Here is a 19,948-nt window from a genome sequence, read left to right on the forward strand (position 1 = left end):
CTTGGTGAATTCCCGAAAGATCATCTCCATTGTCTCAGTGTGTGGGTGTACCCCTCGCGGTCCTGAGTTCCTTGCTCATGCTCCCCCTCCTTCTGCTCCTGATTTGGACCTTGAGATTTCTGTCCGGTGCTCCAATGTGGGTCTCTGTCTCCTTTCATCGATCAGTTAAATTTAAGTAGATTACAACTGCCTATTTCTTGCTTAGTGATTTTGTGGAAAATGTCCTGTGATGTATATATTCAAAATCTGTTTTTGGGTTTCCTTCTCTGAGAAGTCCACATGCTCTTGTATAAACAGAAAACTGTTGTGTACCTACTTTATTGTTGGAAACTTAGAACCATTGCATTGGTACACGTGGGCTCATCTACCCTCTGTTGGTAAGTGACAGACCTTGAGCAGAGGAAGTTCAACTTTTTAGCCCATTTTCTTGAATCTTCCTTAGATCAGGGTAAGTTAACAACATGTCCTCCTTAGTGTACCATGAGTCAGAATTTCGACAGTACCATTTCTTCCTTGGAACTGATGCCATAATCTTGATACTCAGGTTTCCTACAGCAAGCATACCCTACATTCTACTTTTATTTCTCATTAGAATTAGTCTTCCTAACTTTGAATTTTGACAGCTCACCCCATCCCCAGCCACTATTGTGCTAACTGAATCCATAACTACAAGAAATTCCAAAAATTTGGGCATGTCAGTGTCTTGTTTTAACTACTTTTTCTTTTTCCTGTGTTTCAGTGAAAAGCAGGAAGAAAACGCCTTGGCATCTGACCTACTGACAAGAAATGGTAATAATGATCTTTGTTGCTGTCTATCAAGTCAATAGAATTCCTAAACATGCACAGCGATAACACTTTTCTAATCATTCAGTAGTTAGGATGATTACAATAGTCACCAATTTTTTTTTTTTGCTCCCTATTTCATTTTTTTCCCTATCCTCCATCTCAGATCAGAACTAGTTTTGTTCTGTTACCTGGCACAGTATACTAAAGACAAAAACATATGGATGGGCAAGTACCTTCCTGGAGAATGGCCTTTTAATATCAGTGACCTGGAAAGTATTGTATGCATGTTGCCTACATACATATATACACATACATACATACATACATACTTAGATTTTTATTTTTTTCTTTTTCTATTTTTGGTTTTCCGAGACAGGCTTTCTGTATGTGTGGCCCTGGCTATCCTGGAACTGTAGACCAGGCTGACCTTGAACTCACAAAGATCCTCTTGCCTCTGCCCCCCAGTGCTGGGGTTAAAGGAATGCAACATGCCTGGACTCTGATGAGATTTTAATTGTGTGATCCAAATTCTTTAAATTTGGAGGGAAATAACCATTTTGCAGTATCATGAATGAGATAAGGAATACATTTCTACAGCCTCAGTTTCTAAACCATTTTCCTAGAAAAATAATACATTTTTAAACATTTCTAGAATGTTAAATTTTTCTTTAAATCACAATATAGTTTTGTTTTTGCAGGTATTTGTCTACTTACAAAAAATTACGGTAATAGGAAAATTAAAAGTTTACACAATCCTAGCACTTGGGAAGCAGAGATAGGTGATCTCTGAGTTTTAGGCTAGTCTATAACGAGACTCTTTACCAAGGGCGGGGGGGTGGGGTGGGGGATAGATTATCATGCAGACATTGTGTAAAGTGCCTATTATCCCAATGGTTGTGGGCTAAAGCATGAGGAGCACTTGATCTCTGGAGTTCCACACTTTCATGGGCAACATATTGAGGTCAACATTTTTCTTTGCAGGGTCCCGAGGGCCAGGCCAAGGTACCTGGTGGCTCCTCTGTCAAACAGAAGAAGAATGGAGACAGGTCACTGAGAGCTTCCGAGAGAGGACCTCTCTTCGAGAGCGGCAACTCTACAAGCTCCTCAGCGAGGACTTCCTGCCTGAAATCTGCAACATGATTGCCCAGAAGGTAGAACCTCCCTGCTTATCGGACCTCACTATTCCTGGTAGAACTGATGTTAATATTGCAGCTCATTCACCTGCTTGCTGTACTTACCCTGAAGGTTGTTTATGATGTTCTCCTTATCTCGCTCTGCAAGTCCCACGCCTATCACCCACCAGTCCTTAGAATGACCTCTTAAAGACTGGAATCAGCTTTCACCAGGAAATGTGATCTGATTTGGCTCTCCCCTGCTCCCAACAAAAATGATAATTTTAAGGCATAACTTTATGACAATGTATTTCGATCTACACACACAGTCCTTATACATGGCATTTTCAAACATTTTTCTGTCTCTTTTTTTTCTCCCTCCTGTGATGTTGTTCAAAAATTTCACTTCAGGTAGGAGAGATGGCTCAGGGGTTAAAAGTGCACATGCTGCTCTTGTAGAAAGCTCAAGTTCACTTCCCATCACCCATGTTAGATGACTCGGAGCTGCCAAATATTATTCCAGCTCCTCAGGATCCAATACCTCCTGAACTCCATGGGCACCTGCATATTCCCCCCCCCCCCTGCACATTTTGTTTTTAAGTCCTTCTTGAAGTAGTTCTGGTGACACTTAGCCGCCTTAGTGCTCAAGAGGGTAAGCAGGGGGATTGTGAGCTTGACGCTAGCCTTAATTAATTAGAGTTACTTACTCGAGTGAAGGTTTATTTAATTGAGCAATAGCAACTTATCATTGGCTACACTGCTATTGAATATGACTCCTCCAGCAACCATTAACTGCCATGGCTCTTCAGGTAGGGAGGGATTGGTATACCTAGGGACACCCAGCTGGTAAAAACTGATCACTTCCCTCCCCCATTTCCAGCAGGTATTAGTTGCCAATAGTGTCTTGGTTAGGAGTATGTAGGCAGAGACTGCTTGTTCATTCCCTGCCGCCCAGACATGAAATAATTACACATAAACTGTATTATTACAACACGGCTTGGCCAGTCACTTAGGCATATTGCAAGCTAGCTCTAATAATCTTAAATTAACCCATTTCTCTTATTTTATATTTTACCACGAGCCTTGTATGGTGGCTCGTGTCTTTCTCCTGGCAGCTACATGGCACCACCTTTCAGACTCTTGCTTGCTTTCTTTCAGCATTCAGTTTAGTTTTCCCGCCTAGTTCTATTCTGACTTGCCATTGGCCAAAATAGTGTCTTTATTAACCAATGATATTAAGATATATTCGCTGCACACACATGGGAATCCCACATTAGGAGTGGGCTTTGTGTTCACTCCTTTTCAGTGCTTAGACTTCGTTCTCCATTCCTGATAAAATGAAACACAATGTTTTTCAGTAGTCCCCATGTCAGCTTCTTAATATTGGCATATGAGAGATACCTCCATATCAAATAAAAATATATTAAAATCCATCAAGCCTAAGCTAAACCTAGACTGTAATGTTAATAATGCTAATTTGGAAGACCTTTTACAGTATAATATAACAGCAACAAGTTTGTTTTTTCAAAATGGGGGAAATCCTGGTAACTAAGCATACTAGGCAAGTGTTTTCCTCGCTGAGCTGTGTCCTCAGTCTCTAACAAACAAGAATAAAAAGACTATAAAATGCAAATGGGGTCAAAATGCATGTTAAGTAGGACTTCCTGCCAGTTTTAGCTGGCCAGTTAGTTATTAAAATCTACTGCTAACCATTTAGACAATACATTCCCACCCTTCAGATCCTTTGAAATTATACCTGCTATCCTGCAGGTTTACAGCCTGTCTGGATTAATATATTTGAAATAGCCAGGGGGTGGTTACTTCTAGTCCCAGCACTTGGGAGACAGAGGCAGGTGGATCTTCTGTGAGTTCAAAGCCAGCTTGTTCTACAGAGTGAGTTCCATAACTATACAGAGAAATCTATCTCAAAAAAATTTCTAAAAGTCACTGAAAATAAATCCATTTATAGTACTAGCAAGTTTATCAGTAATCTTAGACTTATACATACTCTATATCAAAAAAATCACAAAACTGTTAGTATGCATGTATTTTCAAATTCTTTTTTAAGATTTTAATTTATTTTATGTAAGTACACAATGCTAGAAGAGGGCATCAGATCCCATTATAGATGGCTGTGAGCCACCATGTGGGTTTGCTAAATTGAAAATCATTTCATTCTGAGCCAGTTCCCGTCATAATAAAAATTTTCCTCTAAAGCAGAAATGATTCTATATAAAATAGTTGACTGAACTAGTATAGTGACTTCTTTCTGTGATTCCAGTATTGGGGCTCCGAGGCAGAAAAACTGAGTTTAAAGCCATCCTGGACTACATATTTTGTCTCGTTTATCTATATTGTATATAGTGAAGGAGAAACAGTGTATAATTACCATGTTTTTGGTTTTGGTTTTTTAAGACAGAGTTTTCCAGTAGTTACAGAGCCAGTCCTGGAACTTGCTCTGTAAGTCAGACTGCCTCAGACTAACAGAAATCCACCTGCCTCTGCCTCCCGAGTGCTAGGTTTAAAGTTGTGTGCCACCCCCGTTTGTCACAACTACCATAATTTTAAACACATGAGTCAGTGTATTGGAAGAACTCTCAGAGGACCTTCATTTAATAGTTCTTCTAGCAGAAATGATTTTTCTCAAAGTTGTAGAGATGTCTATATAGTAGTCTTTGCTGTGCTTGTCATTTATTACTTGAGTTATGTTCAGCATACTGTTTTTATGAGCCTCTTTATATACGTTGTGTTTCTTTAAAAAATTTTTGGGCTAGCCAGGCATAGTAGAACATGTCTTTGTTCAGATTATAATTGTTATAACATTTCTCCCTTCCCTTTCTTTTCTCCAAACACTCCCATATACCCTCCCTGTTCTTCAAATTTATGGCCTCTTTTTTTTCTCATTTACATTCCTAAATATAACCCGCTCAGACCATACAATGTTAGCTTGTGTGAATGTTTTCAGAGCTGTATTAGTAAGACTTTGTGGCTATTTCCTCTGCCTTTACTAGGAGACACAGTCTCACAGCAAACTCCCTGATCCTCTGGCTTAAAAATCTTTCTGCCCCCTCTTCTGCAGTGTTTTCTGGACTTATGCCTTTTATCCTATTCTGGTCTACAAAGTGAGTCTCAGGCCAACCAAGGCCCTGCACTCAGGTGCAGAGGCAGACAGATCTCTTGGGAGTTCGAGACCAGCCAAGGCTACACAGAGAAGCAAAAACAACCAAAAAAGGCCAAAGTTACAACTTAGTGGTAGAATGTTTACATAACTTACTACATATAGCTCTGGGCTTAGTATCCAATGGGGGGGGGGAGAATGTACCTTCTTGCTACCTAGCAATGCTGAACTGTGTGATGGCTCACACCCATCTAAAATGAAATCTGGTGCCCAGAACACTGTATACGTAATAAATAAATCTTTAAAAAATAAATAGTCTATACTGCTTTTTGTTTCAAGAGCTATTATATTACCAGAGAGTCACAACCTCAGTTAACCTTCTGCATAGTCCAGCACGTGCGCACATGCACACACACCAAGGTGTATATAGTTGAGACAGAATTACATAAAATTATTGAAAGAGGGTTGGAATATCAGGTGAGCCCCAATTCCATCTATTAATAGGACATACTTTGTGAGAATCCCATGCTGCTAATCACAGCTTTTCTGATTATGTCTTTATTTTTATGTGAGAGTAGATGTTTTTGCCTGTATTTATGCTTGCAAGTCATGTGTGTGTGTAGTGCCCATGGCAGTTAAAAGAGGGTGTTGAGTTCCCTGCAACTATAGTTACTCATAGTTGTAGCCACCGTGTGAGTGCTAGGTATTGAATCTGGGTCACCTGGAAGATTGAGTAGCCAGTGCTTTTAAGTGTTGAGCCATCTCTAACCCCTGTTTAGGGGATTTTGTTTGAGATAGTCTTGTTATATAACCCTGCCTGGCCTGGAATTCACTATATAGACAGTCTGGCCATAAATAGATTATCCTGCCTATGGCTATTGTATGGCGGGATTAAAGTTGAATGCCCTAAGCCTGGTTCTCATCATCACATGCATGTATAATAAGTAGTAAGATACAATGTCAAAAACTTTAATTTATTGGGCTATTTAGATATCTCAGTGGATAAAAACACTACACAAACCTAGCAACCATAATTCAAATCTTGGAACCCACTGTGGAAGGAGAAAAAAATAACTCTTGAAAGTCATCCTGTGACCTCTGTACGGATGTGCAGAATCTCATACACTTACAATAGTAATCTTAAAAATAAAACTTCTTTCTTCAAAATTCAACTAATTCTCAGCACTTGCTTGACGGGCAGGATTTCAGAAGTCATGCACAACCTAATCTACACAGCCAGATGCCAAGTTTTTTTAAAGGAAAATGTTGAGTGGGGCTTAATAAGTAACAGCGCTTTTGATTCTCAAGTGTGTTTGAGAGATTACATTTGCTGAAAATTAGTCAGAACTCGAGGACCAGATGAAAGTTTATTTATGAACAAGTCAAAGACTATTCTCCTAGTAAGGTCCCCCTAGAGTCAGTGAGCTATGGGACAATTAAAGCTGAATGCTTCAACAATAATCTGGCTATTAATTTACCACATCCCATCCTAGTCCAAAGATAACAGTGAAAAGTATTTGTCATATGTGAAAATTGAAAGATTTATCATTACTAAAGAACATGACACAAATTTACAACTTAAACAATGTGTAAAGGACATGCTAAATCCGCAGTGGTAGTCTTGTGAAAGAACTGGCTCTACATTTTTATTTAGCTGCTGTAATCTGGTGAACCTGTAGTAGGTGCATGTTATCTCTTCATCACAATTTCAGTTTTCTGATAGCAAAGTAAACTACTATCTTTACACAGAAACTTTTATAGGAATTAAAAGAATCCATTCATTCCTACCGTTGTTTATAATAGGTTGTTGGAAGCTAAATCTTAACTTTTGGTCTTTGGAGATTTGGGTTTTTTTAAAATATTTATCTATTTATTTATTTATTAAGTATACAATATTCTGTCTGTATGCCTGAAGGCCAGAAGAGGGCGCCAGACCTCTTTATAGATGGTTGTGAGCCACCATGTGGTTGCTGGGAATTGAACTCAGAATCTTTGGAAGAGCAGGCAATGCTCTTAACCACTGAGCCATCTCTCCAGCCCTGGGGTTTTTTTTTTTGTTGTTGTTGTTTGTTTGTTTGTTTGTTTGTTTTTTGTTTTTTGAGAATGGGTCTCTTTATGTATCCTTGACTGGCCTGAAACTCAAAGGTGTGTACTACCTTACACAGCAACATTTGTATTTCCTAACAAATCCAGGTAGAGAGTTAGAAGATTTGATAAATCTTAGGGGATGGGATAGTAAACTTTAATAGTTTGGGGAGAGGGACTGGAGAGAGGTCTCGGTGGTTAATAGCGTTTGCTGTTCCTTTTTGTTATTGTTGTTGTGGTTTGGTTTTTTAAAGACAGAGTTTGTCTGTGTAATAGCAGCCCTGGCTTTCCTGGAACTCAGTCTGTAGACCAGGCTGGCCTGGAACTCACAGAGATCCACCTGTCTCCCAAGTGATGGGATTAAAGGCATGTGCCACCACTGGCCAACCTGAGTTTGCTCTTTTTGTTCAAGACAGTGTTTCTCTCTGTAACTTTGGAGACTCATTCTGCAGACCAGGCTAGCTTCTAATTCAGAGATCCTTTTGCGGCTTTCTCCCCTGTGCTGGAATTAAAGGTTTGCGCTTCCACCACCCAGCAGTGGTGGTGCACGCCAGTAGTATTTATCGAAGGACTCAGAGGCAGGAGGCTCCCGAGTTTGCTGTTCTAATAAGAGGTCCCAGATTCACTTCCCCACACTTATATCAGACAGCTCATAATCACCTATAACTCCAATTCTACAGGATCTGATACCCTCAGGCTTCCATAGATACTTAGATAACTGGTGTACATAAAGCCGTGCAGACATACATATACATTTTGAAACATAATAAATCTTTTTTAAAGTTGGAAGGTGTAAAACCTGCCTTGAATATATAAAAGATAAGCTTTTATTCTTTTTTATTAAAATTAAGCCAGGGTATGATGATACCGGCCTAAATCCCATCACTCGAGGCTAAGACTAGAAGATTGCTAGGAAGTATAAGCCATCCTGGACTTCATAGCAAAAACAGAAAGAATCAACTATTGGTATATTGTTAATAATAGTCCAAACTACTGAAAGTGATACTAGTAAGAACAGAAAGAAGAAAAGTCTGCACATGGATCAGCTGTCGTGTCTGTTTATATAGTGTCTGACCTATTTATTTGCAATAATGTGATCTTCCTATCATGTCAGGGCTATATGGTGTTGTAATGATCAGTAAATTTTATAATTACTTTATAAGCTCATACTACTTTATAAACAAATGCTCTTAGAATATTTGTAATTTGTTCCAATCCAAACTTATAATTTGTGACACCTTCCTGAAGCACCTAATGTGGACTAAGTTATTGTTACTCGTCAGGCAGTCCATGCCTTTAATCCCAGCACTTGGGAGGTAGAGGCAGGTGGATCTCTGTGAGTTTAGCTAGGCCAGCCTGTACTATAGATTGAGTTCCGGGACCGCCAAGGCTGTTTGTTACAAGAGAAACCCTATGTCAAAGAACAAAACAAAACAAAAAACTTCTGCTTAGAAATACTATGCTATAATAGAATTTTACACAAACATAATCAAATTGTTAATAAAGCACATGGTCAGTAACTGAATAGTTAAAGATTAACTTGAAGAACATACAGAATTCATACTATCATTTAATTTTAATTTGAAGGATTAGATTTCATGCTAACCTATAGACATCTATAGAGACATAGATTTTATAGAATTGTAAATTATTTTTGTCTAGCAAAAATGTAACTACCAATATTTACCTTCTACATTGTTGCTGGGTAATTATCCAGCTTCATGGCTAGGCCAGGGATGTATCCTGATTCCTGACATTGACTTAAAATTGTCCAGTTTTTCTAATGTTATGTTTGTAGTGTACCCTCACCCCCAGTTTTTTTTTTTATTTAGTTCAATTAAACATTTGATACATATTCACTTTAAAAAACCAAAATAGAAATAGGTGTAGACTACTGAAAGTGCTTGTTGGTGGATGGTGGCTTATAAATAAACATTAGGGACTTAAGATTTAAATGTATGTACATTGTCTACACAAAAGCTGATAGTAGATGGTTGTGGTGATGCACAAGTTTTATCTTAACACTCAGCATTTGAGAGGCAGAAGTAGTCAGGTTTCTTTTCATACACTTGAATCAGGAAAGCTGGTAGTAATATCTGCAGGAATCAACGGTCACCCTCTGTATCAAGAATAGCTTATCCCTCTTTCATCTAATGTGACAAAATTGGAGTGAAACTGGTTTTGGCTTCTTGTGATATTTGCATGATAAATTTGAAAGATTTCCTTTGGAAACATTGCTGTTCTGGTGTCGTGTCATAAATGTAAGAAATATCTCCTACTAGACTTCTGAGCTTTAAAGAGGAGATGCTTGGTGAGGAATGTCTATGGGCTTCAAAGAAGTACTTGAAGAGGATAAAGGATCATGATATCTTTGGTACTTGTGATTGTATTTTCCTCTGGCAACTGCTTATCCCCAACAGAAAAGCTTCATTTGTATTGTGTCTAAACTGTCTGAACCAGTCCTTGTTATTGGTAATTATTGGTAAGAAGTTTGCTGTCTTCTATCCTCCCTTAAATTACTCTTTCTTCAAGAAGTTAAGACTTTGTATTAACCATTTCTGGGACCAAAGCCACATCTCCACCTCTCTCTCTCTCTCTCTCTCTCACACACACACACACCTAGAACTTACGTTAAAGGTTTTATTGTGTTTTATTTTGTTTGTGTGTGTTCCACAGTGCACCCTATGCATCTCAAGGATCAAACTTAGATAGTCAGGCTTGATAGCAGGTACCCATAGCCTCTTGAGTATGCCATCTCCTGCTTGCCTTTTAAAGAACCATCTGATTTTAGTTGCTCCTGGAGCCTCTTTCAGAACCATTCACTTAGGTGAATGTGATAAAATACAGTTTTCCCTTTGTCGTTTGAAGAGACTTTTTGTTTTTATTTGTTTGGGGGGGTTATTGTTGATGATGTTTGGGATTTTTTGAGACAGTGCATGGTTTTGTACCCAGGCTGGCCTGAAATTCAGAATCCATGCTGATGTTAGGAAATATTTGGTTGTCAGTGGCTTTTTGAATTGTTACTTGTTAAGACAATATACCCAATACCTTATCCAGGTGAATTGTTGTTTTTCCTTATCATCCTAAAAGATAGACACCTTTGACCCCCTGTTAGATAAATTAGTTACTGGTGTGCCTCAGCGGCCATTCTGCTGGTGGCTGTGGCAGCAACAGCAGCAATAGCAGTAGCTGAGAACGCCCTAATCTATCTTTTCATTTCTTTTCCTTACTTCTAACTGTAGGGAAAACGTCCACAACGCACAAAGCCAGAGTTGCAACATAGGTTTATGTCTGACCACCTGTCCATCAAATCCATCAAGCTAGAGGTGAGTGTGTCTGAGAGTAAAACAGTATATTTGAAGAGGGTAGTTCCATTTCATTTCACATACTTTTGTCCCACTTATTATCCCTTGCCTTTAAAAAAAAATCTTAATCTCAAATGTTCATTGAAGATTTTTTGTTGTTGTTGTTTTGTTTTGAGACAAGATTTCTCCTTGACTGTCCTGGAACTCACTCTGTAAACAGGCTTTCCTTGAACTCTTAAGAGATCTCTGCCTCCCTCTATCTCCTTAGTACTGGGATTAAAATCTTGTGCTACCACTGCCTCGCTTCAAGAAAGATTCTTATATGTATAGAGCTTTTCTGGGAAAAGAAGATAGAGAAATAAAAGAATGGGTGACATTCTTTTTTCTTAAGACATTCCTGGGTAACAGGCACATATTCAGTCTAACATAGATGTGAATAAATTCTGTGATAGGTACAAGAAGTTCATAAGTGCAAAGATGGAAAAAATTTAATCCAGGCAAATAAAGGGCCATTTAGGCAGACAGGGATGTTTGGCCTTCGAGTGTGGGATGGCTAGAATTACGATGGATGGGCAGTGATGTGGAACTGAATGAAGCCCAGGACTTTCCCTCACAACAGGAACACTATAAACAAATGTTCCAAGGCAGAAAATGGAGTAGTATGGTCAAAGATCCGTGTGTATTTGGATATTGCTGGCATATTGTAATATATTGTGGGAAAATGTAGGCAGCTAATTTCTGCAGTCTCTCAGATCTCACGCTTGAGCAGTAGGAAGGAAAAATGAAGCTGTTGTTAGATGCAGCTGGCTCAGGCAAGATCAGCTGCTTTAGAGGGAAGTGCTTGCCCAGAGTCTAGTTGGTCACTTTGTCTCCTAAAATGCAGGGCAGGACATTCTGTCACTGGAGGAGAGCCTGCAGTAGGTGGGAACTAAAGTTGGGGGCAACAACTACATTAAAAACTATGAAGGTTTTTCCAGGTTTGTTTGTGGTTTTGACTGTGTAGCATGCATTAGATGCTTGTGGTTTGAGCTAGTGCCGAACTGTGGGCAATGACAGGTGTACTTTTTATTCACTGAGCTGGCTGGTGAGTATGCATGTGTGAGCACAGTGTAAGTAGGAGAGTGCCATGAAAGAGGGGAAGGCTTAGGAAAACTGTTTCTCTTTACCTATCTCTGCTCCAGGAAGGTGACAGGAGGCCCGCTGCATCTTTCCAAAAGGCTTTTATAGAATGTTGCCGGTCTTCTTTGTCTTCTCAAAGGCTAGCTGTCATATTCTCACCCCCTCTCTTTATCTCTGTCTTGGCATTGTGTGCCATTGCATTTGTAGTGAGGTTAGTAGTCACACAAAGCTTGACCTCAGGTCGCAGTTGTTTGCTGTCACTGTGTCTTATACTAGCTTGTGAAGTTGGGGCATTCTCCTTTGCCTTGCAGTTACATTTTGTGACTCTTAAACGGAAATGTTAACATGGTGCTATCTATAGCAGAGATCTTGTACTCTTTGCAAATTTTTATTGGCTTTTTTATTTAAGCAAAACATAATAGCATAAGCCGATAGTCCTTCTGCTATGGAAAGCAAGTTCAGGACGATCATAAATTTAAGGTCAACTTGGAGTGAGATTCTCTCAACTCTGCCTCCCTCACATAAATAATAAAGGAACATTCATTAATTTTTTTAGAACTCTATTTGTTTGAAGCAAACTATTGCTTATGCAGGCCAAACTTGTTCAAACTCACATCTTTGCCTTAGACACCTGAGTGCTAAGAGGTGCACGCCACCACATGTGGCTCCTTTTTTAACCGTCACATACTTTCTAGTTCACAATTCTGTAGTTGCTGGCTTGCCGCCTCCTCCATGATGGTCCTTAGCTTGGGAGTTGACTTTTGTTGCTAGTTCCCAGTTTGGTTCTGAGTAGCTCTCATCTCCTCCTACCTTGTAGGTTTTCTCTACTACTTTATTGCCTTTAACTGCTTCAGAGATTCCTCCATGCCCTAATTCATACCTCTGATTACCTGGCAGTCTGAACTCTTTGTGACTGCAAAAAGAAGTCTAACTTTTGGCCACCTCCTTTATAGGGGTGATTTTTAATTCTGTTGCTTAGTGTGAAGTAAAGAATACTACCCTGTGTAGTTTGTGTTGTGACACCTGCTGTCTAGGTAAAGTGACTTTTGTTTCCACAGCAGAAAATCCTTTATCTTTTAATGCTTTTTGTGTATGCAGGCACCAACCACCCATTGTTAATCTCCTCAAAGAGTCTTAGTTGTGGTTTCTGTGGAAAATACCCAGTTAAGAGACCCTGATAAGCCAGGATTAGGGCTGCTGAGTTATTTTTGTCAATTGGCCTTTGTAGACGAAAGTTTCTGTCCTAAAGCTGTTCAGTCCCAAAGAAACAGAGACTTAATATTAATTGTAAACTGTTTGGTTTGTTAGCTTAGGCTTATTATTAATTAGCTTTTACAACTTAAATTAGCCCATAATTCTTGTCTATATTTAGCCATATGGCTTGCTACCTTTTCTCATTGAGGCATTATTTTGCTTCCTCTACATCTGGCTAGTGACTGACTCTGTCTTTCCTGGACTACATAAGATGAATGCAGAAACAAAGTTGGGCAATGGTGGTATACACCTTTAATCCCAGTACTTGGGAGGCATAGGCAGGCATTTCAAAGCCAGCCTGGTCTACCACAGATAGTTCTAAGACTGTTATACAGAGAAACCCTGTCTAGAAAAAAAAAAGAAGAAGAAGAAAATACCTCGCAGGTATACAAGATGCTTAGGTTTAGAGAAGGGAGACAGCCACACTCCTACTCCAGGCCTTAGTGGTTGTCTAGGGAGCAGTTTGTGATGGTATGGTCTCAAGTGTGCTCCTGATGGCAAGGATAAGTGTGAATTTGGACCCTTGCCTTGGGGTACAGAGCGTGGGCAGTACTTCAGCTAGAGCTTCTAGTTAATAATCCTTTGGAGGATTTCACAGTGGTTCCTTTTTAGCATCTCATTAAGATACCTTCATGATTCTGGTTGGTTTCTACCGGTAAGGCATTTAAATACCAATCACTATAGTATTTGCAGCTGACACTTAACTTGTCTCTGTTTATTCTGGAACTCAAAATACAGCCCAGGGTGGACTTGAACATCCCATGATTTTCCTGCCTCAGCCTCCTGCTGTTAATCTACTTATGTGCTACCACACCCAGCTGACCTCTTTTACAGGAGAAATATTTGCAGTGTGAGACAGTCTGAACATTGGAGAGATGGCTATATGGCTAAGATCAGAGTTTGGTTTCCAGAATCCACGTTGGGTGGCTCACAACCAACCTATCCAACTCGAGGGAATCTGATGTCCTCTCTGGCTTCCATGGTCACCTGCAATGCATATATGCATACCTATACAGAGATACATACACATAAATAAAATCTTTTTAATCAAGCATGTTGACAAACCTCTTAATAATCCCAGCATCTGGGAGGCAGATATCTATGAAGTTGAAGCCAGTCTGGCCTACATAGAGAGTTACATGTCAGCCATAGCGAGACAATATGAAATTCACACATACACACGATGGCTAGTATTTTGGACTTCTTTTTGCTTGTTGTATCTGTTTTTTTTTTTTGTTTTTTTTTTTTCATTTAACTTTGATCTGTTTGTTTCCATCAGGCTTAACAGTACCTGATGAAACATCTTGCCAGCCACGGCTTCTTTAATAGTTCAAACAGCAGTGAGTCCTCAGCAGTTAAGAGAACTGACTGTTCTTCCAGAGAATTTGAATTTTAAAGGACCTGATTTTGGCTTCCAGCACCCACGTATCAGTTCCAGTTCTGGAGGAATATGATGTCCTGTCTTTCACAGGCATGAGGTGCATGCACATACATGTCGGCAAACATTCACGAGTCCTAACAGAAGAAAGAAAAAGTAAATCCTTTGCTTAGGTTGTCTCATTAGCACATGTTTTGCTTCAGAATGGAAACATCCTGAAAATAAGCACAGAGATTTGCAGACAGACTTGTTGCAGAGCATGGACCCCCGCCCCTGCCCCTAGATGTGTGTTTCAGATATCATATCTGTGAATTAGCAGGAGAGATTGACATGAGGAAACAGGCCTAGGAAAATGTGAGGCAAAGATGGGTTTTCGCCCATTATGGAAGTGCTACGTGTGAAGTGATTCCAGATAAAGTGATCTGAGAACAAAGGGAATTAAAAATAGATGTAGAATTCTGCTAGGCGTGGTTTATCTTATCATTCTGACATCAGAGGCAGAAGCAGGATGCTCATTGAAGGTTAGAGGGTGCCATGATCTACGAGGTGAGTCCCAGGTTAGCTGTGAGACTCTGATCAAAATTAGAAGGGGAGGGGATTATAACTCGAAGACATAGTCAGGCAAAGGCAGGTGTGGTTCTACCTCATTTGTCAAAAAAGATTTAGAGAACTTCCAAGTTTAGGTTTGAAGATGGTATCAATTCACTTTACTAGCACTACCTCTCCCCCACTCCCTAACTCAGCTGGCCTAATCCTACCATTTTGGAAGTGGAGAAAGGAGATTTGGGAGTTTCTGTGTTTGTCTGTTAGATCCAATCTTTAGTGACTTAATATTCCTCTTTTTTTATTAATAGAAATAATATTTTTTTAGTTTTTTTTTATTGTGTTTGAGGGTAGAGGTGTTCATGTGTCACAGTACTGGTGAGAGATCAGAGAACAACTTACGGGAGTCCATTTTCTCTTTCTACTGTGTGGGCTTTCTGAATTGAACTCAGGGTGTCAGGCTTTGTAGCAAGAACGTTTATTTATTAATAGAATCCATGTAGCTCAGACTGGTCTCAAACTGTGTACTTGAGGATGACCTTTGAATCCTTCCTTCTGCCTCCTGAGTGCTGGAGTTACAGCTCTGCACCACTGGGACCACTTTATGTGATGCTGGGGATTACCTTGCATATAATAAGCAAGCAACTGTTCATTTTGAATGAAATAGTACCTTTGAATCAGGCTCTGTTTTCCTCCCTTTCCTAGCCATGGGTAGTCAGTCACTGATGTCTTACATACAGCATTGTCTTGAAGGTAAGGTGATTGATGGTCAATCATGTTGTCAGCTGGGTGATGTTACCAGGAAGTTAAAATAAGAACCATGGAAATAGGCTGGCAATGTAGGAGTTGCTGGTGGAATTCAGGAAAGGTGCCTGGCTGTTCTAGTTTGCTTTCTATTGCTGGGATAAACATCATGGCCAAAAGCAATTCGGGGAGGGTCAATGTATTATTTCTTACTTACAACCTATAGTCCATCATAAAGAAAATCAGGAACTCTAGGCAGGAACTGAAATAGAAGCCATGGAAAAGTGCTCCTTACTGGCTTGCTTCCCATGATCCATTTAGTTGTTTTCGTTTTTTTAGGCAGGGTTTCTCTGTGTGGCCCTGGCTGTCCTGGAACTCACTCTATAGAACAGGCTGGCCTTGAGATCGGAGATTCGCCTGCCTCTATCTCCTGAGTGCATGTGCTGCCACTACCATCAGCTTGGTTTCTTATACAACCTAGGATCACCATCCCAGGGGTGGTACTGCTCACAATGAACTGGTCCCTCCTACACCAATCACTACTCAAGAAAACACTCCATAGACTTGCCTACAGACCATGTGGTAGTTACAGTCCCTTAAGTAAGCTCCTCACTTCCCAAATGACTGGCTTCTGTCATACTAGCAAAAAACTAACTCACACACTGACTGACAGTTATTTATGTAGGAGGCAGTGATCAGAGATTCAATATCCAAAGACTTGCCCTTGACAGCACTCAGTAGGCATGTTGCCTACTATTATTTTTTGAAAAGATTCTAGAACACTTCATTTATTCTTTATCAATTGAGTGTTGTGTGGACCAGATTTCTACCTTGTGGACTCTTTTCATATAAAATGACATTGGATTCGCAAGATGGTTCATTGAGTAAAGGCATTTGCCACCACGAACTGATTTCAATCCCTGAGATCCGTAAGGTTAAGGGAGATAATCAACTGCTGTAAGTTTTCCTATCACATCCTCACTATGGCTCAAGGGTACCCTCACACACACAATGAATAAAGAGATAGCTAGATGATAGGACCTCAAGCCAAGTGTGGTGACATGCTATTAACCTAACACTTGGGAGGTGGTGGCAGGAGGACCAGGAATTCTGGGCCTTCATCCTAGACTGTATGAAACTCAATTTCAAGCAAAATTAATAACACAGCCATTGAAAAGTCCACTCAGTCCCTAGATAAAGCCTTGTCCAAATTCTGAATCTAGTGTGAATCTAAATCTTTTCAAGGGAGCCAGACAGATGGCTCACTAGTTAGAACACTTTCTGCTCTACTGTAAGATTCCCAGTTCAGGGCTCGGCAGTGGTGTCTCAGGCCTTTAATCCCAGCACTTGGGATGCAGAGGCAGGCAGATCTCTGTAAGTTCGAGGCCAGCCTGCTCTACACAAGCTAGTTCCAGGAAAGGCTCCAAAGTCTCTGAGGTCTCTCTTGCAAACAAGCATACACTCACATAGACATAACACACAAAATAAAGTAAATGTAAATATTCAAACTAGTTTTCAGAACCACAAAAGAAGGGGAATGAATTAAGAATTTAATCAAAAGTAGTATTATGTTAAATCTATAAATAGCCATCTGCATTCATCTTTGTTCCCCTGTACAAAAACCACTTGTGAATCTTCCACAGTATAAAACTTGAAAGAATTGGCTTTCTCCCTGTTCCTCCTTATGTCCTCTTGAACTCAGAGATCTGCCTTCTTCTCCCTCAGCCTCTGCCTCCTGAGGAGAAAGGGTCTTTTTGTGGCCTGGGCTAAGTAGCTTCAAACTCATAATCCTCAGTGCTATCTATGGTTCTGGTTTGTACCTCCTATTATGTTTTAATACTCGTGTATTTTTGTACATTGATAACACATCACATATAATAAAAAGTCTCTATGGTCTTCTCCTGTGGTCTAACTCCTGTGACTACTGGTATCTGTTGAATTCAGTAAACTATCTCTTGACTCAAGGAAGAACTACTGTGTATTTTCAGCTGACCTCTTTGCACTTGTTGGCTCCTAACAGGAGACTCCCATGCTCACCAAGATAGAAAAACAGAAGCGCAAGGAGGAAGAGGAAGAACGGCAGCTCCTACTGGCAGTGCAGAAGAAGGAGCAAGAGCAGATGTTGAAAGAGGAGAGAAAGCGGGAATTGGAGGAAAAGGTCAAGGCAGTGGAAGGTATGTAGGGGCTCAAGAGTGAGAACAACCCACTTTGTAGCCAAGGCCAGATCATCCTTTACCTCCGTTGCTTCTGGACATTTCTTCTTAAATGTCTTGTAAACTGTCTTCTGTTACGTTTACTCAACTGAATTTAGTCTTGCTCTCTTTACGTTCTGTCCAAACTCCCTTGTCATTCTCAGTATACTCTTTAGTACCTTGCTTTTTATTTAGATTTCTAGTGTGGGGGGCTGGAGAGATGACTCAGTGGTTAAGAGCACTGATTGCTCTTCCAGAGGACCCAGGTTCAATTCCCAGCACCCACATGGCAGCTCACAACTGTCTGAAGATCCAGTTACAGGGGATCTGACACCTTCGCACCAATGCACATAAAATAAAGTTAAATAAACCATAAAAAATACTTTAAAAAAAAAAGATTTCGTGTGTGTGTGTGTGTGTGTGTGTGTGTGTGATTTTAAACAGGTTCTAAGACATTGGCAATTCCTTTCACAGGTGCAATGGTATGTGCTTTAAAAAGGTTTATGTTTGTTTGTTTGGAGTTTTTGTTTTACTTTGTTGAGCTACAGGGTTGCATGTAGGTCAGGCTGACACTGAACTAATGTTGAACAGCTTTTCTGCCTCTACTTCCCAAGTGCTAAAATTGCAGATGGGCAGCACCACTTCCAGATTATGTGGGGATGTGCGCCCAGGACTTGTCTACATGCTAGGCAAAGAATCTGTCAACTGAACTACATCTCTGTCCCAGATTTTCTTTCATATGGTACGTCGGAATGGTGCTGTTATCTTACTAGTGCCAGGTAGTTTGCTTTGATTCAAACTCCAGTTTCAATGTAGTAAGATTTTTCTTTTGTCAATAATTTTTTGTTTGTTTGTTTCAGGCAGGCTCTCTCTAGATAGCCATAGCTGGTATGGACATTATAATGTAGACCAAACTGGCCTTGAATTCAGAGATCCACCCGCCTTTGCCTTTCAAGTACTTGTCTATAGTTTTGTTTTTTGTTTTTTGTTTTTTTTTTGTTTTGTTTTTTTTTCGAGACAGGGTTTCTCTGTGGTTTTGGAGCCTGTCCTGGAACTAGCTCTTGTAGACCAGGCTGGTCTCGAACTCACAGAGATCCACCTGCCTCTGCCTCCCGAGTGCTGGGATTAAAGGCGTGCGCCACCACCACCCAGCTTTGTGTGTGTGTGTGTGTGTGTGTGTGTGTGTGTGTGTGTGTGTGTGTGTAATATGTATACAATATTCTGTCTGTGTGTATGCCTGCAGGCCAGAAGAGGGCACCAGATCCCATTAAAGATGGTTGTGAGCCACCATGTGGTTGTCGGGAATTGAACTCAGGACCTTTGGAAGAGCAGGCAATGCTCTTAACCTCTGAGCCATCTCTCCAGCCCCTGTCTATAGTTCTAAAAGCAAAAAATAACAACTTTAGTTCTCTTCATAGATAGTATTTATCAATTGAACCTTTTTTAATGTATACCAATGCTTTTCTCTCTGTGTTTCCTTCTCCCTTTCTTGCTCCCTCTTCCTATGATCTCTGTCTCTCCCTTTTCCTCCCTACCTCCTCTGACATGGTCTCATTATGTGACCCAGATTGACCTAGATTTTGTGGTAGCCCTACTCAGCCTCCTATACACTCTGATTAGAGGTCTGAATAACCACATCCAGCTGAGATGGTTCTACCTACAGAGTGACATTTTTTATGCGCCCATTCTGTTCCAGTTACTGATCTAGTTAATGGTAATGAACAGAAGAATTTGTGGAAATTATAAACAAATCTATATAATTAGGAGTATTTTGTGATCAGAAAAAGAACATGGATTCATGTGATCCTAGCACTTGGAAGGATCAGGTAGGAAAATCAAGAGTTCATGTGTTGGCTATATAGTAAGGTTGAGGCTAACCTGGTACATGAAACCCTGTCTCCAAAAAAAAAAAGAGTAAAAAGAGTAATGATTAAAGTGACATTTAACTGGGATTATCACAAACTGTCTGATATAGCACTTGAATAAAATGAATGCGGTTACTGTATGTATAACTGATGGTGGGCTCACAAAAGGCCAACAGAGCAGCAAGTGCAAATGTCCACTTGGTCCTGTGTCTGTGTCTTGGGTATAGATCGAGCTAAGAGAAGAAAGCTCAGGGAAGAGCGGGCATGGCTGTTGGCTCAAGGCAAGGAGCTACCCCCAGAACTTTCCCATTTGGACCCGAATTCTCCTATGAGGGAAGAGAAGAAGACCAAGGACCTGTGAGTATTTAGTAGTAGCAACAGTAGCAGCTGGCCACACCAGCAAGTACTTCTTTCTGAAAGCACTTGCTGCTAAGCCTGATGATCTGA

At 40.2% G+C, this 19,948-nt stretch overlaps 1 protein-coding gene across 1 annotated transcript in view; it reads left to right on the forward strand.

The window, feature by feature from the left end:
- Positions 1-19,948, forward strand: part of LOC101979514 (cat eye syndrome critical region protein 2 homolog) — a 115,955-nt gene that overhangs the window by 75,093 nt on the left and 20,914 nt on the right. Inside the window, exons 6-10 of the mRNA XM_026788288.1 lie at positions 740-789; positions 1,768-1,937; positions 10,344-10,427; positions 17,465-17,618; positions 19,729-19,858. Of these exons, the coding sequence (XP_026644089.1) occupies positions 740-789; positions 1,768-1,937; positions 10,344-10,427; positions 17,465-17,618; positions 19,729-19,858 (588 nt within the window). The remainder of the gene's footprint in view (positions 1-739; positions 790-1,767; positions 1,938-10,343; positions 10,428-17,464; positions 17,619-19,728; positions 19,859-19,948) is intronic.

This window comes from Microtus ochrogaster, unplaced genomic scaffold (assembly GCF_000317375.1).
Source record: "Microtus ochrogaster isolate Prairie Vole_2 unplaced genomic scaffold, MicOch1.0 UNK1, whole genome shotgun sequence".
NCBI classification, from domain to species: Eukaryota; Metazoa; Chordata; class Mammalia; order Rodentia; family Cricetidae; genus Microtus; species Microtus ochrogaster.